Source organism: Cricetulus griseus, chromosome 6, assembly GCF_003668045.3.
Source record: "Cricetulus griseus strain 17A/GY chromosome 6, alternate assembly CriGri-PICRH-1.0, whole genome shotgun sequence".
NCBI classification, from domain to species: domain Eukaryota; kingdom Metazoa; phylum Chordata; class Mammalia; order Rodentia; family Cricetidae; genus Cricetulus; species Cricetulus griseus.
This window is the reverse complement of record NC_048599.1, coordinates 26115330-26138216: the sequence shown is the minus strand read 5'-3', so window position 1 is coordinate 26138216 and position 22887 is coordinate 26115330. Positions and strand designations below refer to the sequence as shown.

The 22887-nt window shown below is 48.8% G+C and overlaps 1 protein-coding gene across 1 annotated transcript; it reads right to left on the bottom strand.

Annotated features, from left to right (window-relative positions):
- Window positions 1–6862: 6862 nt before the first annotated feature.
- Sun5 (Sad1 and UNC84 domain containing 5) lies at window positions 6863–21263 on the bottom strand. The gene is made up of 13 exons (XM_027422711.1): window positions 21190–21263; window positions 19703–19800; window positions 19516–19590; window positions 18661–18727; window positions 17481–17542; window positions 16894–16943; window positions 15760–15794; window positions 15281–15389; window positions 11323–11401; window positions 10354–10469; window positions 8685–8852; window positions 8153–8239; window positions 6863–7006 (listed from the first exon to the last, which is right to left on the bottom strand). The coding sequence occupies exons 1-13, from the start codon at window positions 21261–21263 to the stop codon at window positions 6863–6865; spliced, it is 1164 nt and encodes a 387-aa protein (XP_027278512.1).
- Window positions 21264–22887: the final 1624 nt, after the last annotated feature.

Sequence of the window (22887 nt, the reverse complement as noted above, 5' to 3'; positions counted from 1 at the left end):
AGTCAGTTGATTCTAAATTGTGGCAAGCTGACATTTAGAACCTACCATCAGGGAAGGTGAAGAAGACCTCCCTCTGGGGTCCAGATCAGTTTTCTTCAGGGCCCGCTCTGAAAAGTTTCATCCTCATGGATTCCAATGTAGGGGAGTGCTCAGCCACTGAGTTGCTTTCCCAACAGATCAATTTTACAATTTAGGAAACAAACTCAGAGGGAATCCATGATTCACTCCACAGCACACTCTGGATTCAGAAGCTGGGGATGCTGAGAGGCCAAACTTGGAGTAACCCACTAGTACTGAAGCATGATACACCCGGTCTTCACAGTTAGTTTGTCATGAGCAGTGGAATTACAGGAAAAGGAGACTCAAGGAGCCATCATAGCTTCTATAAGTGAACAAAAAATCTGGCCTTGAAATTTATTTTAATAAACTAGTCTCTATTTTGTCATTTTGTTACTGAGACAGACTCTTCCTATGTAACTATGGTAGCCTGAATGTAATTGGCACCCATAAGCTCATAGAGTGTGGCACTATTAGGAGGTGTGTCTTTGTTGAGGTAGGTATGACCTTGTTGGAGGTCATATGTGTGCCAATGTGGGGGTCAGTTTTGAAATTTCCTATGCTCAAGATACTGCCCAGTGTCTCAGTGCATTTCCTGTTGCCTTCTGATCAAGATGTAGCCAGCACCATGTCTGCCTGCATGCTGCCATACTCCCTATCATAACAATAATGGACTGAACCTCTGAACTGTAAGTGAGCCACATCAATTAAATGGTGTCCTTCATAAGAGTTGCTGTGGTCATGGTGTCTCTTCACAGCAACAGAAATGCTAACTAAGGCAGTCATCTAACTGAGCATTGAATTAGCCACTCAGCCTCCTGAGTTGCTGGGATTGTGGGTGCATTACCATGTCTGGCTTAGCTGCTAGTTCTTCTAGAGCCAGGTGTGTCATTCATGTTTTTAAAGAAATTTGTTGTTTTCACTAAGATGTTGAATTTATTGGTATAGAGCTGTTCATAAATTTTCCTTTTTTGGCTTGTTTGTGGGATCTGCAGAAATGCTCCCTTTTAATTTGATATTAGAAATTTGTATTCTCCCCTTTTTTTTGGATCATGAAAACTAAAATAATTAACACTCAATTTTCTAAAAATTCTTCTGATAAAATCAAAGAGAAAGTCTGTTTGGTGCGGTGTGTGTGTGTGTGTGTGTGTGTGTGTGTGTGTGTGTGTGTGTTCTTTTCTGTGTATGCTCCTGTGTGTGTTATTTGTGTATGTGTGTATGTGTTCAGGTGACACACACATGTGTGTGCATGAGTATGCAGGCCAAAGGTAAACAATTGAAGTTGTTCTTCAGACATTGTTCATTTTTATTTTTGAGACAGGATCACTTATTGGTTTGGAACTTACCAAATAGTCTAAACTGGCTTGGAAACTATCCAAAGGATCTATTGGTGTCCACCTTCCAACTGTCAGAATAACAAGTGCATACTACAACACCTGGCTGGACCTGGGGATCAAATTCAAGTCTTCCATGTTTGCACAGCAAGCACTTGACTGAGTACTCTGTCCCCTCAGCTACATTTCTTTAAAAATAGCTCTGATGTTCACCACTTGTTAGGAGGGGGTGGGAAGACACTCCCTTGGGATAAGGGTCTTCCATGCATAGAAAATCACAGTCTTTGTTGGGATAGAGGGTCATGTCTTGATACCCTTTGTTGGGGGGGACAGGCTGGGAAGCTCTAGATCATTCTATGGCTTCACATGAGTTTTGTACATACTGTTACAACCACTGTGAGTACCTATGTGCATTTGTGGTGTAGTATCCTGAAAACACTGCTTCCTTGTGGTCATCCACTGCTGCTGGCTCTTACAATCTCCCTGCCCTGTACTTTGCAAGTATCTCTGAGCTTTGGAGAAGGTGTGTAATATAGACTTACATGATATTTAGCACTAAGCACTAATGCTGAACACAATGCAGTCAGAACTAGATTGACGGCAGGTAGTTTATTAAAGGGATAGTACTCATGCAAGGGCCAGTGACCGGTTTACACTGGAGCCGGAGTGACCCGAAGGTGTCCACTCAGCCAGGAGGGAGAGAGAAAAGAGGGCTGTGTGCATGCCTCTCTGCTACTTAAACCCTTGCTACGTCACTCTGACCACACCCAAGTGGGCATGGTCAGCAGTACCTCTAATCAGCATTACTCCCTACAAAGCACCCTGTAGTTTCTTATTCTCTCAAAGTTGACAAGTTGTGGGTCTGTTAATCACCATCTACTGCAGAAGTTTTTCTAATGAGAGCTAAGTGATTTGCTAATCTATGGTGATATGTCATAGTTTAATACTAGGCACATTTAGCAGAGTAATATTCGTAGGTTCCCCCCTAGGGCTTGTGAGTTGTCTAGCCACAGATTCTTGACCCCATATGGGTTTCCACCTGTAGAGTGGATCTTCAATCCAATCAGAAAGTGGTTGGTTACTCTTATGACATTCGGGCCACTTTTATACCAGTGGAAAATCTTGGCAGGTCATTCATTATTGTAGCTCACAAGAGTCACAGATGGGTAAGACTGGTGGTTGTTTTTCACCTCTGGTAGTGTGTACAGTAGCTTCCAGAACCATGAAAGCTAGCCGGACAGGGATGAAGCTTCCTGGTGAATACCAGCTTGATTTCTCTGTGTTCTACGACTCAAGCATGTGGTGTGTGTCTTCAGCAACAGGGTCTTATGTCAACTCTTGGAGGGTAATCAAGAGTACTGACAATAGCATGGAGTGTTAGGGCTCTGCGAGACCTCATTGTCAATGGCTTCCCAAAGAGGCAACCCATTCCTGGTTCTGCGCCTTATATTTGTTAAAAGCCTATGGTATCTAGTGGGGATATTGTTGTGAACACCAGAGGGCTGTCTGACTCCTCTTTGTTCTATAGAACAGAGGCTCACATAGAAAAAGGGACCTATCTAAGGTTACACATGCAGAACCCAGAGCAGGACTGACCTTCCAGGCCACGCAGGTCTCTGAACCTGTCTCCCCTCTGCCATTATACTCACCATGTGCCCTCCTGGCTCTTCACACTGGCTGAGTAACACTGGGCCAGCTTTTGTTTTAAATGTCTCCCAGTTTCATCTAGAAAATGAGGCAGCCCCTCCTAGTGAGTCAGATGATTAAAATAAGAAATGGCACCTTTCATGGGTGATACTCTTAGCCAGTCTTGGGTCCAGAATCCTTCCAAAAGGAGAGGTGGCTACCTCAGAACCAGGAAAGGAAATCCACAGGCTCTTATGCTCTCCAGTGGCCTGTCCACCTGGGTAAACACATTTCTGGGATGGGGGCCCAAGCCTTCCACAGTGGCACGACCACAATGTTCTTTCTGAGGTGGCACCCATTCTGCCTCCTTGTCTAGGCCAGCTCTGCTAGAATGGCACTTAGGCTGGGAGTTCCTTTGGTCTCAGAGACAGAAAGCGTGTCTAATTGCCTCTCTTGGTCACAGTTGTCTCTCCCCCAGAAACAGCCCCAGCTCCAGGTTGCCCAGGGCTGGGGTTAGGGGTAAACAGCATAGCAGATCCTGCAGGCTTCTGAGAGCAGGAGCTGTTCTGTGTGACCACAGGCCCTGGAGGAACTTGGAGCTTAATAGCTTCCTGTGAGCCTTGGGACCCCATGTTGAGAAAGGGAGTGGGTGGGAACCATCTACTGCTGGTTTTGATCTTAGAATGATACAGGTAGTCTCAGGGTTCCTGCCCAGAGTTGCCATGGGAGGGACAGAGACCTTGGAAATAGTGGCTACAGGACTTCCTGCTGTCGCTGGTGTATACAAGTTCAGACGCAGACTTCATTTGGAGGAACAATGACATGGTACTTCCTCACTGTGCTCCAAGCAGTTTCTCTCTCTCTCTCTCTCTCTCTCTCTCTCTCTCTCTCTCTCTCTCTCTCTCTTCATGCTCTCTCCTCTCTCTCTCTCTCGCTCTCTCTCTCTCCTTCATGCTCTCTCTCTCTCTCTCTCTCTCTCCTCTCTCTCTCTCTCCCCCCTCTTGCTCTTCCCTCCCTCTCTCTTGAACAGGGTCTCATTAATCCAGGCTGACCTTGATCTACCGTAGCTGAGGCTGACCTTGAACTCTGTAATCCCCCTTCTACCTCCCAAGTTCTGAGATTATAGGTGTGCTGGTTAAGCAGTTCATTCACATCTCAGTGGTCAGGGACCCTTTCACACCTTGTTTCACACTATACCCAGGGCCTTGGTTCTCAGGACAAGGGAGAAAGCTAGAAAGCTAGCATCTCCTGGTTCAGCCAGGGAAACTGAAGAGCAGAGAGTGACCCCCTCAAGGTGACATAATGAGGGAGGAACAAGGGACTGAAACCTTCCCCAATCATGTTGCCTTGGCTCCAGAGATTAGGGGGATTAACTAAATCCTGGGACTCGAGCTGGGTTTATCAGAGGCGCCACTCTGGGGGCCTTGGGGTGACTTGGCATCCTATACCTCCGGGTCTGTCTCAGTGGCTTGGGATACCTGACTCCTACCCTGGCTCGTGGCCCACATGTCTGTCTGATTCATGCTATGGGGTTGAATGGTAAGGACCTGGGATAAAGTGGACAGGAGCAGCCTTAGGAGCCACCTTTGTTTTTCTGATAGAGTCTTCCCCTAAAGCAAGCCCTACCCCTGTGCCTTGCTGGGCACATCAGGATCACTGGGACCTGTGTCTTCTGCTTGGGCAGATGATAGGGAGTGAGCCAGGAGGAGGATGGGGAACCAGCAGGCCTGGCTACCTGGACAGGGCTGAGGGCAGCACAGGGCACTCCTCACATATGTAGTGGGAATCACATTTGCAGAGAGTATGCTAGCTATGGCCTGTGTCCTCCCAGTTGGGGAGGGGTCAATGTACTGCTCTCCATGGTGGAGCAGGCAAAGCCACTGTCTTCCTCACGCACAGCTCCACAGTCACTTTCCCCTCTCTCTGGAACCTTCTGCAACTTCAAGGAGCTATGGAGGTGTCCCCAAGCAACCTAGTGTGTGGCAGGTACCAATTGACTGATAACCTGCACCACAGCTTGATGGCTGACCCCAGCAAGTACTGCATGAGTGGGTGTGAACACACAGTGCATCAGTGGGTGTGAACACACAGTATATTAGTGGCTGTGCACACACATCAGTGGGATGAACACCCTGCAAGTGCTACATCCGTGGGTGTGAACACACCGTGGATTACACTTCTTCGTGGATCATGTGAGTGTCCACCTAGAGTGTCTCAGGGAATGAACTTGAACTCCAGGAGGGTGGGAACCAAGGTGGGACAAATGCAGGATTGATAAGCAGCAGGCATTACTCCACGGAAAATGTCACCGAGGGTAAAGACCTGACTTGTGACAGTCCTGAACATCTAAGGTAGCCAGGACTCAACCTGCCATGAAAAGTGCAGAATTTATATAAAGCAAGAGATGAACCTTATTGAAAGATGTTGAAAATCCAACGAGCAGTGCTGTGAACCAATTCTGTTTGGCAAAGGTACAGAAGGACTGCCAAGAAGATACTGGAAGGATAGGGCTACTCACTAGAGCACATGCAGGACTTGCTTCTAGGTTACAGCAACTCAGAGTCTGGTGTTTGTCATACAAGAACAGTTTACCCAGGCTGAGGCTATAGCTCGGTAGAGTGCTTGCCCAGCACACACACAAAGCCCTGGGTTCTATCCCCAGCACCACACAAACCAGGAGTGAGACAGAGCTAGGGGCATCAGAAGTTCAAGGCCATTTTTGGCTATCAAGTACAAGGCCAGACAGGGAGACATGGGAGCTTGCCTCAGGAAAACACAGAAAAGCCTGAGAAATGTTCCACAAATTTTGGGGCAGGGCAAGGGGAGTGTTGTCATTAGAAGTCCCTTCCAGTGTGGAGACCTAAAGGGCCCCAAGACTGGTGCTGGAGGAACCAGCTTGTCAGGCACATGGCCCAGGGGCAGATTCTACAGTAGGGCAGGGCTTCCCAGGGTGCCTTTCCTGGAGACACACCCATTTCTGATTTCTCCACCCTTCCAATGCCCATCTGGACCCTTTACCTCCCTGTTCTCTCCTGAAGGCTCCAGTTGCCACTGCTCCCATCCTTCTGGGGCCCTGTAAAAGGGCAAGGATCCTTCTGAGAGCACTGCTTCTCTTACTGCCCGCTTGTAGCCAGAAGTCAGTGGTAACACCAGTGACCACTGGGCATCTGCTGTGTGCAGATATGGCCTGGGACTTGTATGGCCAGAACCACAGTCAACAGCAATGGCAGGCACTGTTTCTAGTACTTGTGTATGCTCTCAAGTAAATGCTAGCACTAGGGCAGATTAAACAGCCATGGCAAGGATACACAGGCAAAATATGGAGTTTGAGGACCGGGTGTATCTGTACCTGGAGGAAATGAGGTCCAGAGTGGGTATGTATTTTACCCAACATCACACATCAGCTTAAAAGATGTTGAAACACCACATGGTGGGCAGGGCTGGAACCTCTCGTCCCCTGCATATGCTGTAATAGCCTTCATCCTGCCCCTGTTGTACAGATGTGGAGACTGAGGCCCTAGAAGGGTGGGATCTTGCTGAAGGTAACCCAAAGGGAAAACAGAGATCTGTTTGAATCCAGAGAGATGTCTTCTGCGAGGGCGTTAGATTGCTTGGTGTTTGTTCCAGGGACTACCATTTGCTGACTGTGAATTCCCTTAAGTCATCCTGATTACTCTGAACTGTCACTGTCCTCCTATGTGGAAAGGGGACAGTTGGAACTGTTATGAAGATATCCAGGTACCTGGCAGGCAATGACCCATAGTGTCCCCAAGCCAGTCAACCTCACTACATCATGGCCCAAAGACACTCAGACTTGGCTAGGACCAAATAATAAACTTTACTCTCTAGGACAGGGATTCTAGGTTCGAGTCTCTGGGAGGCGTGACAGAGCCGTGCACACGCACACGGTACAGGCAAGTGAAGCGAGGGTTCCCCCAGTTGCTGGAGATCTTCACTTTGACAGCAGCAAAGCCCCTGGGTGGCTGGTTCTGGAACAGAGCCAGACAGTGGCAGCTCCCCCACAGGCCTCTGCTCCACCCAGCAGAGGGGCCTTGGAAGAAAGAGGTGTGGGAATGGAGTCCTAGAGAGGGGAACAGACTCAATGCTCATCAGCTAGGGTGAAAGGTGCTGAGGCCAGAAGCACAGACATAGTGCTGGAAGGAAGATGCCTTGACAGTATGATGCTGTGGGGCCCTCAGCAAGCCACTGTGCCTCTCTGGGCCTCAGTTTCCTCTCTTTAAGATGGGGGTGCTCATAGATGTTCCCCTGATTACTGTGGACATGAAAGGACCTTTTGGCTCCTCAGCCCCCGGCTTGTCATGGCTTCTCTGTTAACCTAGCCAATCCATTCCCCATGCCCAGAGTGGGTGGAGATGGTGATTATCAAGCCCCCTGCCCAGTTGGAAAAGGCAGAGCTGGACTGGTGGCTCAGGCCTATAACCCCAGCTACTAGTGAGACCAGCCTGAGCCACATAGTCGGATTCTGTCTCAAAGTTAAAAAAAGAGGGTTGGGGATATGGTTGAGTGGCAGAGCACTTGCCTAGCAAGTGTGAGATCCTAGGCTCACCCCTCAGCTCTGCTATAAAATCCAAACCAAACCTCAGTGCATGTTTTAGCTTCCCAGGGAATTACAGAAGGAACTCTGAAGCCTGGGGCCCAGATCTGGTGAGGCTGAGATTTGGACCAGCGTTAGCCAGATCCCAAACTCGGACAGTCATGTTGCCTGTTCATCCAGTTCTGCGTCTGTCTGTCCCCAAGTTCCTCCTCTCCAGGCCGAAGTTCCCTCTCTTATGGCCAGGTCAGGTGGCGACTAGGGGCTCCAAGCACAGAGGCCTTAAGTTTGGAGCCAGGAGCCCTACTTGCTGGGCACTTTGTGTTCAACATTTGCTATCAAGGAAGGAGATGCAGCAAGAGGACTCCTGGAGGGACCTGAAAACGAGGACGACTAGCAGGGGTCAGAAGGCTCTCCCTGGGTGCTACTCTGGGCCCCAGGTAGCAGCTCCATGTCACTTCAGTTTCCTCATCTGTCAAGTAGGCTAGAGTGACTATGCCCCTCTCAGGGCTGTAGGGGACTGGGGAGAGTTGCACATGGGGTACACACTCTGCAGATGCTCCTTTGTGGCCTCCCCAGGTACCTGGAGTGGGAACATCTGGATCGTGTTTTCTGGCTGAAACTGGAATGCCCCCAGGAACACTTCTTCCCTGGGGGGGCTCTCCATTCCCTGTGGAACCAGACAATGGAGGTATGAAATGCAGCAGGCTAAGATTTGCACAACTCCTGGGATGGGGGAGGGGCTCCTCATCAATGTGTGTAGTGTCACAGCCTGGCGTCTGGGACAGGAAGGGCCACTTCATGGGGAGTGGGAAGCTGAGGTTTATTTCCAACCCCACCAGTAAGGACCAGGCTGCTTCTAAGTTCTTCTCTGGATCCCGTTCTACTGATTCCTCTATGGGCTGCCTCAGTGTGATGGAGCCCAATGGTCTCCCTCGTCTCAGAAAAGCCTTGGTTAACTAGACAGCTGTCTATATTGGTTTTGGGAGGCTGAGATGCGCCCCGCTATGGCCATTCCCAACCCAGCTAAGCCACATCCCCCTCAGCTATGTGGATGGGTCCTCTCCAGGTCTGGTCCCTTCAGCCCGGCCTGGCTCCCTGTTGTGTGCGCTCACATAGATGACAAAGTCCTTTGGCGCGGTATCCAGGCTGCCCGACAGTGAGATGGTCTTGGGGATGTGCTGCAGTGTAATGTTGGAGAGGTAGACTTTCTGGGCCAAACGGATGGTCACCTGGCCACGGTCACCGGCGAAGGCCCAGCAGTTGCCAGGTGTCACATTGGGCTGGAAGAGGCAGGTGTGAGGGGGCTGTGTATGGGGGATGGGGTCCCTCTTGCCATGACTCCCTCATTTCCTTGATCCCCTGAAGGAGGTCTCCTCTCTGTTCACAGAGATTGGCTCTAGCAGTTCAGGAAGGCCAGGGCCTGAGTGGGGCCTCCCAGCCTTGTTCTTCTCAGTTCCTGTTCATCTGTCCATTCATTTCCTCATTCCCTCATTCCCTCATTCATTCATTCATTCATTCATTCATTCATTCCCTCACTCCCAACATTCTTTGCATGCTTTCACTGGCACCCTGAGACTTAGACTTGAATGTGTTCTCCCTATACAGAGGAGGAAACTGAGGCACAGAGCAGGGAAGTGAGAGCAGCCCAGCATTTTGCAGACCTATGAGTGTAACTTGGTGATTTGACCCTGGGACTGGCTATTAACCACCATGATCTGACCCATAAAATGAGAAACGGAAGCCCAGGATGCAAAGAGGGTTGGCCTCACAGCACACAGGGAAGCTACTCATCCAGTAGGTGCTGGGCTTCTTGAAGACACAGTGTGCACCATCCTGATCTGGAGCTGTGATGCTAGGATAAGGATTGGGGGGAGGGGATCTTGGAAGGACTCCTGCAGGGGCTGGGACAAGGGAGAGTAAGCAATTAGCTGGGAGAGGCATGCCCACCCAAGGGAAGTCAGGTGGGGCTGGTGGCATGGAAAGCTGGAGCTGGATAGCCAGGCTTGGAGGTGCAGAAGCCTGAGTGGCAGAGCCTTTGCCCCAGACCTGACTGAAGCCAGCGTTTTGCAGCCAGGTGTGGCCCCTCTATTGCCTGGGCAGCACCACTTGTCACCCTGGCCGGTGCTTGCTATGTTCTGTGATTCCTTTCCCGCCTCAGGCCCACCCCGCCAACTCATTGTACAGTGGACCCTGCTTGTCCCCATCCACCCCTGGGAGGCCACTGTCCTAGATGGACTCTGGGAGGTCCTTGAGGGTGGGACCCATAGAAGGGTGGCCTGTGGCTGTGGCACTGGCCCAAGCTGATGAGCTCTCAGTGGTTTGTAGCTGCTCTGGGGCTTGGACAGGCCCGTTCCCCTCTCAGGGGTTCAGTTCCCCCATCTGTAAGGCAGAATTTTCAGGAGGGTGAGCGTTTGAATGCTGGCTCTGCCACATACCCATGCCCAAGTCATCTGGTGTTTTGGCCTGGTGTCCTCCAGTGCAAAGGAAGTACATCTTGGACCCACCCCCAAGGTGGCTTGAGGGTTCTTAGACCCCAAAGTGTCAGGACTGGGTGGGGGTCACTGTGTCCTTCTCCTGCCAGAGGCCTCCCTGTGGGCCTGGCTCCATTCTTGTCCTTCCTCCCCGACAGCACTCATCCTGTCCATTGCCCCTCCCCCCACCTTGTCTTTGCCTTATTGCTCCTTCCTGCTACTATCTTCAATCCTGCCCCACCTCTGCTGCCAGATCCTGTCACTAGCCCTCTCTTGGCCCTTTCCTGCTGTCCCCTGCCCTGTCCCCTGCCTCAAGGATCACGTCCGGGGGCTGCGCGTAGTTCCACAGCCGAATCCAGTTCCAGTAGGAGCGAGCCTTGTCGTGGTTGTATGTGGCTGACGTGTGCTCGAAGTCGATGCTGGCCCCTGTATGGAAGGGGTTATCTCAGTCTCTGCTGGAAGGAGATGCCTACTGAGGGCAGACTCCTGCTTGGGCCGAATCCCTGCTATCTCTGGAGCTCAGTGTACCCCGCTAGGCAATGGGATGAACACTGTAGGTTAGTAGTGTAAGAGTGACTTGCCTAGGCTGTGTGCCAAGGGAATTAATGCATTGGTATTTCCAAGATACTGGGCTGGTGTGTTGGGAACAGCTGCATGTATGAGCAGGGTGCAGAGGGGCCTGGCTTGAAAAGTGAAGGGAGGCCTGAGGTGGCTCTGGAGATGGGCTCTTGCATCTGATCCCACATTTCATTGAGGTCCAAGGTGCCTGGATCATCTGGTGTTGCCTGGTCGGGTCCCACTCCCACCTTCAAGCAGCCTGAGTTCTCTCTTGTGTCCTCATCCCGTGGACAACTAATACATCCATCCTATTGGCTAGAATGTCCTTTCTTCCTCATTAGGTCTCAAGCCACATGTCTCCCAAGGAGAGGGGTCTCTCTTCTCTAGACACCTGCTCTGTTCCTCCTGAAGCCACTTTCTGATTGTCATTGGGTCTGCTTGTTTGAAAAATTAGCCTGTCTACCACAATGTCTCCTCCGTGCACCAAGCTCCAGGTTTGGGGAATGCAAGGGGTAAAGAGTGGTGGAGAGGCGTGGGTAGAATTGAGAGCCATGGGTTCCTGCTGCCCACCTCTACCAGAGAAGAGAAACTAGCAAGAAGCCAGGTGGGAGCAGAGGTCAGCTCTGAGGCTGAACTTCACAGTAGCAGCAGCATGTACACCTCATGAAGGGTTTCTGAGGTAGGTCTGTGGTGGGCCGATGGGGGAAGGCAGGTCACTTACCTATGGACTTCAGGGCAAAGTCTGGCTTTTCAATGTAATCACCATGTATCATCTTCATTATTTTCTGGGCCATTTTTTGCTGAGAAGGCAGAAAACACAGGCTTTGTCCTGGTATATTCTTATAGACTATGAGCCTCTTCTGTGTGTCATGGACAAATGACAGTTGGCTGTAGGACACATCTCCCACTTTTAGAGGCTGTGGGTGGCCCTGAGTAGGATGGCCAAGTTGCTATACTGTGATGAAGACCTGAGACACAAAGTCACCCATATCCTCTAGGTCTGTTGTGAGCTTTCCAGTTCATGTTACAGGATGTTACATGGAGGTCCTGGAGACTTAATGAGGTCCAAGGCAGGGCCTCCAGAAGGAGGCAGCCCTTACTGCTGTGGGTCTTGGGCAATATGGTGCCTCTCAATCTAGATTTCCTAAGTCTGTAAGATGGGACAAAAATCCTGTCTGCCACCATAGCTGTGGAAGCCGTTAGGGATTAGAAAGCTGTGTGAAGCCTCACTATGTGCAGAACTGTTCTCAGTTCATCATGTTCTCTGGTATCCCCTACGACCTTCCTGAGAGATTTGGGAGATTGTCACTCCACCTTCGAGGTAAGAAGACCGCAGCCCACAGGAATAAAGCTTTGGTGCTCACACAGCTGTAAGAAACAGAGCCAGCAGCCCTCAGGTCTGGGCCCCTGAGCACTCTCCTGATATGGCAGAGGAAGACTGCAGAGCACTGTGCACAGTCAGTGCTCAGCCACGGCCAGCTATTCTTTTTAAGACACTTCCAGTAGAGGCCAGTTATGTTTTCCAACAATGGCTGCAACAAGATCTCCTGTTCCAAGCTCTACTTTTTCAGTCTGATGCTGATCTTCTCACAGAGGTGTGTGTGTGTGTGTGTGTGTGTGTGTGTCTGTGTCTGTGGTCTCTTTGTGTGTGTAGGTAGGTGGATGTCCAGGGTCCCCTGCCCATCAGTCTGGACTGGGGCAGGAAAAGATGCTTTGTGACTGAGTCCAAAGGACTTGCAATGTTGCTTGTATCTCTGGGGTCTCTCTCAAAGTCACATGTTATGAAGAAGCCGGGTCATGTGACAGGTCATCTGTGGGTGCTTTGATTAATGGTGTCTATGGTTTGAATATGAAGTGTCCCCCACAGGTTCATGTGTTGAACACATGATTTGTAAGTAGTGACACTGTTTTTAGAGGTTATAGAAATTTCAGGAGTTGGGTATAACTGGAATAAGTAAGTCACGGAGATGTGTCCATGCGGACTCTATTTTGCTCTGGCCCCCATCCTGTTGTTATTCTGCTCTGCTTCCTGTTGGCCATGAGGTAAATTAAACAGCCTCTGTCATACACTCCAACTGCCATGATATTTTGTCTAGCACACTGGGCCAAGCAAGCATTGACTGAGTCCTCTGAAACCCTGAGCCAAAAATAATAATCCCTCCTTTTAAGTTGTTACACTATGTATTCAGTCACAATGACAATAAAATAAGTAGAAAATTGGTACCGGAAGAATGAGGTTGTTGCTGTGGCTAAACCTGACCATGTGGTTCTTAAGCCTTTGAAATTGGTTTGTGGGAGGAATTTGGAAGAGTTTGACAAAACGGGCTAGAGAAGCCCTAGAATGCTCTAAGGCTTAATCATGTTGAAGACAAGCATCTGGGCAGTTCAGGCCAGGCACATGAAGTTTGAGGTGGTACTGAGACCAGGTGAATCCTTGCTGCATCCTGGTAAAGAAATGTATCTACCTTTCCCGCCATGTTCCACTTTACGGAGCTTCCTTCCACCTCGTGGAAGGCTGAGTTTAAATTGATGGGCTAGTCAATTTGGAGGAAGTTCTAAGACAGCATAGTGTTTAAGCAATGGCATAGCCATTTCTGGCTGCTTTTCAACTCGGGTTCCAGCAAGAATCAGGAGCAAAGAGCAGAGCAGAGCAGAAATATTTGATTTGGCCAGAAAAAGAACACATTTAAAGTTGTAGAGAAGGTGGTCCTTGTTCTTAGAAAGATTAGCTCCATTAAAAAGAAATCAAGTGCTTTTCATCAGGATGATAGGAACGGTGTCTTAAAGGCATCTCAAGCTGTGGCCAGACCCCACCACAGCTGACACAAGAATATGAAAGAACAAATTTATTTTAAAGATTTATCCCGGAGAAGAAAGTGCCTCTGGGGTACCCTGCTCACAAAGGGCTGTGTAAAGCAGTGTTTATCCAGGCTTGGTTTCACTGTGTTCAGTCCCTTAGGCATTCAGAGGCCTGGCTTCTACGTGAGCTTGCAGCAGACTTGGGCACCATCCATATAGAATACAAGAGTTATAGAGTCACAGAGGCTTCCACCCTGATTTTAAAGGAGGGCTGAGAGGCTAGGTGAAGTGTGGAGGGATCAGAATCCCCAGGATGATGTCTGAAACTGTAAGACTGAAGCTTGAGCAGCAGTGGAGGGCCTAGGAAGACAGAGGCCAGGAGCATGGAGTATTCGCCCTGGTAAGAGAGGTGCCCCTGGGGCCAGGGATTTTATATTCATGTGGTGCTAGAAGATGAAATGGAAGGCTTAAGAGCCCTCAGACACATGGTTAGGCTTTCCTATTAAGACATTTGTCCTATTAAGACATTGAAGATGATGGTCAGGAATCCAAATCAGTCAAGAACCTCTAATAAGTCTTATAAAATTTCAATCTCTGTCTAAACAGCTTAACACGCACCAAGAAAGAAATGACATGTTTACTTCATCTTTCCTGTTTAGCAAAGGGGATTTCCTCAGTGATACTTGCAATTATATAAGGCAAATATAAAGTTATTTTATATCATGTCATAAAAACACTAAAAATTACTAAGACATTAGTAGGTAATGTCAAAAGCTGATATCAAGTGAGAAAAAGTAAAAGAAAAACAATACTGTAGATTACCCATATGTTGGAGTTAGCTGACAAAGATTTAAAAATAACAATGATAAATATCTTTTTTTTTCAAGATAGGGTTTCTTTGTGTAGCTTTGGAGCCTATCCTGGCACTCGCTCTGTAGCCTAGGCTGGCCTCGAACTCAGAGAGATCCACCTGTCTCTGCCTCCCGAGTGCTGGGACTAAAGGTGTGCACCACCACCACCCAGCTCATGATAAATACCTTAAATAAAGGAAAAGATAGAAAACAAATGGTGAACTGATGGCAGGATATGAGATGAAAATATGCTGAATATGAATTTTCAAATGAAATAATGCAATATATGAAATGAATGGTTGGTTTTATGTAGAGAATACAGTATTGCAAGTGAGTCTGAAGAAAACAGACAAAATTGTCAAAACTTAGGTCACATAGAAAAAGAATGAAGAACAACAAGAAATACATTAGGTAGGAAGCACTTGGAATGTGCCCCATAAGTCTAGTATGGATATAATCAGAATATAAGAGAGGAAAGAGTTTATGAATAGGAAGGAATATTTTAAGAAATAAAAGCTAAGACTTTTAAGAAGTTGTCGGAAAAACAATGCATATATTCAATAATAGCAAACCCCCAGTTAGTTTATACTGGACACAAAAAGAACATTATAGTTTCTAGGTATAAAAAAGTAAAGGCAAAACAAACACCAGATTAGACCTAAAGGGTTAAAGGTCAGAATGGTGCAATTTTCAATGGCAATGATAAAACTAGAATATTATTGGCTTCCTTCAGTATTTTCAGGAGAAACTTTCCTTTCTAAATTTCTATACCTAGCAAAGCTATCAATTAGGTGTAAAGATAGGATAAGGATACTTTAAAACATGCAAGTTCTAAAGGAATTTAAAAAAACGGTGTAACTCTGTTCTTTCACTCTTTCATTTGAAGTTATTGGCAGGTGGTGGGGCGGGGAAAATATTCTCTATCAACTTGAGGGGTGAAATGAAGGAAGAAAATAACAGTGTATCTATAAAAAAACAGGGCATGGACAAAGACATTGGGTGGTGCAGGGCCCAATGGCAGCATCTCACCTCATCAGACATGGCTTGCATCTCCTGGAGTTTGGCAATGAGCAGGTTCATGCTTCCTCGTAGGTCCTGGATTTCCCCAGTGTGATGTCGTACTTTCTCCTGGTACATCCTTATCAACAAGGAGGTAAAACAAGAACTGACTGCTTTATGATGTTGCTATTGTTGCCTTTTTTGTGAGTAAGCCTTCAAGGAACGACCTTTAAAACCTTCCACTCTTCTATTCAGGATGTTTCACAGCTTTTTCTGATGCCTATTTACTCAGAACAACATGAGAGCTTTGCCTCATCTCACAAATGAGGAGTTAAAAAGTCCAGAAAAAAAGTGACAACTTGCATAAACTCAGTCACATAGAATTTACAGGAGCTAGGATTTTAAGTCCAGGTTGGTCTGAATGTTGGGTCCATAGTTTTAGCTTAGAATACACCCTGGATTCCAGCTATAGCTGTGCTTTTTAGGACTTACAAGTAGTTTGCTCTTACCTCAGGCTCTGCAGTGGGCCGTTGATGCTGTCATCCTGGTGGAGCATTGAAGAAAGCAGGGATCTCTGTCAGGTGACCTAATCTGGGCCTGATAAGAGCTTCATCTCTCTGCTCCCTCATGGCCCTTAATTCATCCAGTCATGTACCTTCATATTTAATACTTTTTTTTTTTTGAGACAGGGTTTTTCTCTGTAGCCCTGGCTGTCCTGGAATTAGCTGTAGACCAGGCTGGCCTTGAACTCACAGAGATTCACCTGCCTTTGTCTTCCATGTGCTGGGACAAAGGTGTAGACCACCCAGCCATTCGCTTTCATATTTAATCTCCCATGCATCCACTCACTTACCATCTATCCAAATTTGAATTGTTTCCTCCAAAATTGTCCATCCATCTATTCATTCATCCCTCTATCCATTCTTCCTCTATTTACACATCCTTCTTGTAACTAGTCACCAAACACTGAGAATGGAAGTCCCCTGCGCTTCCATTCCAACACTGAAATGGCTGTTGCTTGTATGACTCAGACCTGCCTGCTTCCTTTAAGGGGTTGCCATTCCAGTTGGAGAGATGGTCATAGTTACAGAAAATGGAGGAAAAGGAAAAATATGACTTCCTTTGATTTGATGTGTCTGGAGGTTGTGATCTTTCAGCTAGATCTCGAAGAATACAACAGCTTACATAGGGAGAACAGACACAGGTCCCTCAGGACCCGCCCCCCCCCCCATTCTATAGGTCTCTGTGACTTTCTCCATCAGTAGCTCTGGCCACTGGTCTGCTCTTTCCTTTTCCCCAGGAAACAAAGCATGATGGGGTGACTCTCAATTCACTGAGGCAGAAAGAGTAGAGGGAGCAATGTGGTTCATCACACCTTGTTTTAGCGGGGTTCTAGAGAAAGGGAGATGGGCCACTGCTGGCCTGAATGATAGGAAGGCCACCTAATGGTGAAGGGATGATTGTGTGGTGTGTGAGAGTCACACACAGGAGAGGGATTCCAGGTGGTTGGAGTGACAAAGGTATTGATTTGGATCTGGGATGAGTCAAGAATGGACCATCATCCAAATTTGGTGAGAGCAGGAGGAACGGCAGAGGGAATGTTAATGGCTTAGCTAGGTTGCCTTGCAGAGACTCACACTCACCTGCCAGACTTCCATTTTTGATGGTAAATGCATGGAAAACATCCAGAAGCCTGTGGGCCAAAAGAAAAAGAATGACCCACTTAACTCAAAAGGTTGAAAACTTAGGTTTGGAATTAAGGCATCTAGGTAAGGGTTGTGTAACTTCAAAGAAGTTAATCTCTCCGGAGCTCAGTGTCCTCCTCTGTGAGTTGGGATTAGAGAAATATCTGCATCATGCTCAAATGGTGTCCTCTGTGAGATGTGTGCCACATAAGTTAAATGACACACCTTCTACCTCGCACCTCAGCCTTGCTGCCTAGTGGACTAAGAGAAGGCAGCAGGGGCCTTCCTACATTTTGTGAGCTCCAGGTGGGCTTGAATATATTATTTAAAGACCCTTAAAACATATGTGTTGTTCTTAACTCTAAAACGTTTTCAAAGCATTGTCTGGCTTCTGCAACTATTTGTTGCTCTTAAGCTACAGGGTAGCACTCAAGAGACAGGTGGGGTAACTGGCAGCGTGAGAGACAGGGTCATCTCTGGGCTTCCTCTCCCAGAATGGACCCAAGCCTGGGGATTCCTCGATGTAGGCAGGCCTGGAGACGCACCAAAAGCACAGAGGATCAGGAGGCCCATCTTCTCCATGAGTTTCTGACAGAGCAACTTGCACCTGAGAAGCAGAAAGGCCACTGTCAAGGTCAGCTGAAGTCTGGCAGGGTCCTGCTGTCCTCGCTCCATTGTTCCATTTTTCTGTCATTCCTTACTGTTTCCCTCCTTATTCAACTTGTCCTTCAGGCACCAGCTCTAATGGCCCCTCCTTCTAGGACCTCCAGAGTCACCTCACCCTGCAATCTTTTTTTTTAAAATTAAATTTGTCATTTGTTTTACATACCAACCACAGTTTCCTCTCCAGCTTTTCCTCCTGTTTCCTCCCCACCACCTATCTACTCCACCCCCCCCATCCACTCCTCCTCCATTCTGAAAAGGGCAGACCTCCCATGGGAGTCAACCAAGCATGGCATATAAAGTTGAGTCAGAACCAAGCTCCCCACCTTGCATCAAGGCTGGGGGAGGCATCCAAGCATGGGGAATAGGTTCGCAAAAGACAGCTCAAAATTCAGGGACAGTTCCTGATCTCACTGTTAAGAGCCACACAAACAGACCAAGCTACACAACTGTCACCCACATGCAGAGGGCCTAGGTTGGTCCCATGTAGATTCCCTAGATGTCTTTCCAGACTCTGTGAGCTCCCATGTGCTCAGGTCAGCTGTCATCCTGCAGTCTTAGCCTGGTACTGTTTCCCCCCTGGCTGGAAGCCCATAGTGGTTGGTGGAGGGTGGAGCAAGGCTGGGCCCAGAGGAGCCATTAGGTAATATTCAAATGTAAAGTTTAAATGAACGAATGAGGTAGGCATCTCAGAAGAGAGATTTATATAGACCAAGCAAGCACAGGGAGAGGTGGGTGTGGGGTGAGGTTATTCTGGACAGGAAGAACACTGGCAAAGGTGTAACATGGTAACCTGGATGGGGTGTTTAGGGAATGAGGCCCCAGATGTGCAGGCCCCAAGGTTTCATAGGAGGAGGCAGAATGAGGGCATCTAGGAAAAGAACGGTTGGGCAAGGTACATGCTGTGGAGTTGAGCAATGGGGAGCCACAGAAGGACTGAGATGGGGGATGTGACAAAAGCCAGCCTGAGGATGGCTCATCTGGTCTGACTAGCAGGGGGAGAGCCAAACTAATGAAGGTGCCATCATTGTCCCCACGCCATCCTCCCTCTCTCCTGCTTACCTGCAGGTGTTAAGTAGAACTTGCTGAGCCTGAGTCCTTAGGAAGCAGGCCAGGCAGGTGAGCCATGCTGCAGAGGAGACAGCATAGCAGCAAGGAGTTGTACCCTCATCTTGGTCCCATTGTGAACACTCACTGACTGTCCTTGGAGCTGGGAAACCCTCTTGATTTGATGTTTGAGCCCAGGATAGCGCCTGTCTCAGCTTATGTAAGCAACTGTAAGTTCAAGGCCTATGGGCAAGCCTTGCTTGAAGATGGCAGTTAACAGAGCCTGGCACTGTTAGCACTCAGCAGCACCAAAGATAATGTGTGCTAATGCCATCCCTGGACACTGGGAGCCTGGCAAGTGCTGTGTCCTTTTAGGGTTCATCTCTGGAGTGCAGCATGGTTTAAGTTAGTAAGTAGGGGTTCAGGAAAGATGAGAAGGTGAGTGTATGCATGGGGGAAGGGAGAACGGAAAAGAGGGTGGGTTCTTGGCTCTGAAGATTGGTAGGTAGTAAAATGGTACCATGGAGAGCCAGAGGACGGATGGATGGATGGAGGGATGACTGTCTGCGTCAACAAATGGAAATAAGGGAGCAGTGATGAATGGCTCAGTGGTTGAGTGGCTGGACAGAGAATGTTTGCATGGATGGTGTGTAGATGGATACTGGATGGGTTGGCAGGTGGATTAATGGAGCTAAAGTAGAGAAGGACTTGGGACAGTTCCTCCTATGCCAGCAAGCTTTCCTCTTACTTCCCCTTCCAGGGAGGCCCTGCCTGGCCCAGGGTAGCCCGAGTTCTAGAAGAGCCTGGTCTGAAGCTGCTCCCCCTCCCCTGGCCCCTGCTCCTCAAGCTAGTTCTTCCACACATACATACACAGATATCCCAGTATGAACTGGGTTAAGCTGAGACCTGAGGTGTTGATGCGGAAAGGCAACAGGAGAGCATCATCTGCAGAGGACATAGACCACAAGAACATAGATCTCAAGACACGGGCTTGCGGAGACCTGGGGCTCCCGGGCTTGGTGTGCGTCTCTTGGCTGCGCTACCCCCAACTTTGCACCAGGTGCCAGTGAAGCCCCGGGACTCCGTTCTTGCTCACTCATGTTTGCTGAGGGTGCCTCTGTCGTTCTGTTGGCGGGGTGGCCCCTTTGGTTGCCCCTGAGGATGACAAGGTTTCCAACCACATTTTACATCCTAGAAGGTCCACGGTGCCACCACGTTTCAGATTGAGAAGCTGTGAACCAGGGACAGGCTAGGTCTGGCTGACCTCAAATCTGGGTCACCTTTAAGACAAGGTTCGAGGGTACTGTCGCCTTCATGGGATTGTCCTAACTGTCCAAAGCCTGTCACAGTCTTCCCATTCCCCCATGTGATACTAGCTCAAGGAGAGTTGGGGAAGAAGGGTTGGCTCTGAGGGTGTGGGACTAATAAAAGCTTTTCTTGGCTGAAATGAGGCCCAAAGGGGCCTGTGCCTTCTCTCTTCCCTTCCTGGACAGTCATGCTTCTCTTTGAAACTGGACCTGAGGTAGCCTGGAGATTAGCCACATGAGGTGCTAAAAAAGGAGCAACAGCAGTGGGAGCCTGGAATTTGGGATGGTGGTTTTTGGAGGTGCTGTAGGAAGGGGGCTAGTAGGAGGTTCTTAGGTCATTGGGTACACATTTTGGATTGTGGGTTCCTGGTCTCTTCACTTTTTTCTCTTTCCTTCTTGGTTCACGAAGTGAATGTCCATTTTTCCTATACTCTTGTCATGTTGTATTGTCACAAAAACCATTGGGCCCTTGACTATGGACTAGAACTTCCAAAGCATGAGGCAAATCTTTTCTCATAATTACCACTGGTGCTTTGTTACAGTGATAAAACACAGTCTCACACAGTGGCTGGTTGTGCGAACATATTATTGGCCCTCTCCAAATATAAGATGCATACATTCCTGAGGCCTATGTGGCATGGTAGGGTGACCAGTGTATCTCAAAATAACCAAAGACAGGAGTTGAAAGGTTCCCAGCACAAAGACCTACTCCTTACCCTGACCTCACCACCACACATGTGCTACATAAACCACATTGCCACATTGCACCGGATAAACACACAATTCTTATGTGCCCGCTTAAAAACAAGGGATGAGATAATTATACAAAAAGATGAGCTAAAATGCCAATGTTTTAAATAATTCTTCCTCCCCTCATGGTTTGTTTTGTATGCCCTCTTGGAAGTAGGCATCATTTCAAGTTGGAATTCCTGTCACCTGCAACTGGATGACTCTTGACAAAGAGGATAGAGATATTTGTTTCCTTGTCCCCAACACTAGCCTGAGGTGCATTAGGGCAGTGAGCTTGCAATGCTGCACCCTTAGCTCACGGTAGGTACTCAGGAAATGCATGTTAAAACGTTATTTGCTTTGTGCTCGGCCATTGCCAGGACACCTTGGGAAAGCTACTTTGAGCCTCTCTGTCCTCAGCATCTACTTCTGTAAGGACAGTTGACAAGACTTGCTTATCCCCAAGAAACCCTGATGGGCTGAGAAAAGGCAGGAGTGCTGGCCTCACCTCCTGGGCCTGGCGCAGTGGCTCAAGTCTTCAGGCGGGGCACACGAGGCCCCAGTGTTCCTTGACCGGGGCATTGATTTCCTTTTTACAGGATGGAGTGAGAGGATGGAGACCTATGGGAGTCAATGAGGAGGAAGTGGCCACCACTGCCACCACCACCTCTGAATATCCCCTGGAAGGTACATGGAATTTACTGGGTAGGGTGGAACTGTCAGCTCTGTGACCTCATAGAACACTTATCCAAGTAGATCCCAAGTCTGTAGCCTGTTTCCAGAAGCTCCCCTCAGAGGATGCCACTGTGACTGGCTTTCCATTTTGAAGGTGTGAAGGTTGAAGTTGTAAGCCAGGGAGAGCCATCCCAGGGCAGAGGCAAAAGTGGAGGTGCCCGTAATCAAGGCACCCTCCTTGCTCCTAAGACTCTTTGCTGCCCCAAGCTTCCTGGGCTTACTGCCTTTACAGGTTGCATGTGAATTGATTTTCTTTCCGTTTGTTTTTTAAACTTTCTTTTCATTTATTCTTTGTGTCTTTCATATCATGCATCTTGATCCCATTCATCTCCCCGTCCCTTCATATCCAGCCTCTGCCCTTGCAACCTCCCCGCTAAAATAAAATACACTTTAAGAGGAAAAAAAAAAAAGAAAAATCTTGTTGTGGAAGCTTTAGTGTGGCTCAGCCACTCACACAGTACAGTAAACCCTTTAGTCCATGTGTCTTTGTTTACAGTGTTCATTGCAGAGTCATTGGTCTGGTTTGAGGTCTCTGGTTTCTGCTACACCACCAATGCTGAGCCCTCACTGGGGCTCCTCTTGGATATTCTGATGTCCCATGTCATGGAGATCCTGCAGCTTTGGGTCTACAGGACATGCCCCTTCATGGGCTCCAGCAGGTCATAGATACGGTGGATATGTTGGGGTGGGCCAACTCATAAACCTGGTTCTGGGCCTGGGCAGCTGCAGGGTTGGTCAGCCTGCCAGCTGTCTGCCGTCCCCACCACCAGGGTGAGCTCTCCAGCATTGCCCTGGCTAGTTCATCCTCTGCAGCAATGAATAAGGGGTGGGGCCAGTTCTCCTGCTTCCATGCCCTCAGGGCCAGCTCACCAACACCCATACAACCAGGGCCAGCTCTACTGTGTTACCCAGCAGGGGCCACTCCCCCAAGTGCTGCAGCTGGAGAGGGGCAGGGACAGCCCTCCTACTCTTATGACCTCAGGGCCAGCTCTCCCACCTGCCACAGGTGGTGAGGGGAAGACCACCTCATGGCAGAAGAAGGGTAGGGATAGATTTCCCACCCCTCATGTTCTTGGGACCAGCTCACCTGTACCCCCATCAGCGGGGTCAGATCTACTGTGCTGCCCAGATAAGGTGCAGGACCTGCTTTCCCAAGTGCTCCAGCTGCTAAAGGGGAGGACCAGCTTCACCTCCTGCCATAGGTGGCAGGGGCAAAGGGCAGTGCACGTTTTCCTCACCCTTACCACACTGCAGATGAGGGGGGCAGTAGCAGCTGTTTCACTCTCATACCCCCAGGGCCTGCTCACCCATGCCCCTGTCTACAAGGACAGGTCTACTGTGCTGCCCAGGGGAGGTGTGGGACCCACTCTCCTGATTGCTGCAGCTGGTGAGGGGCAGGACCAGTTCTCTCTAGTGTGGCAGCCAGTGAGGGGCAGAGCCAGCTCTGTACAGCCCTATCCCCTTGTCCTTT

Coding starts and splice junctions, on each gene's coding strand:
- Sun5 (XM_027422711.1), bottom strand. CDS start 21,263: ATGCCCCGGTCAAGGAACACTGGGGCCTCGTGTGCCCCGCCTGAAGAC. Junction 19,801..21,189: donor CACTGCGCCAGGCCCAGGAG/GTGAGGCCAGCA, acceptor TGTCATCCTCAG/GGGCAACCAAAGGGGCCACC. Junction 7,007..8,152: donor TCCAGATGTTCCCACTCCAG/GTACCTGGGGAG, acceptor GCTCTGTTCCAG/AACCAGCCACCCAGGGGCTT.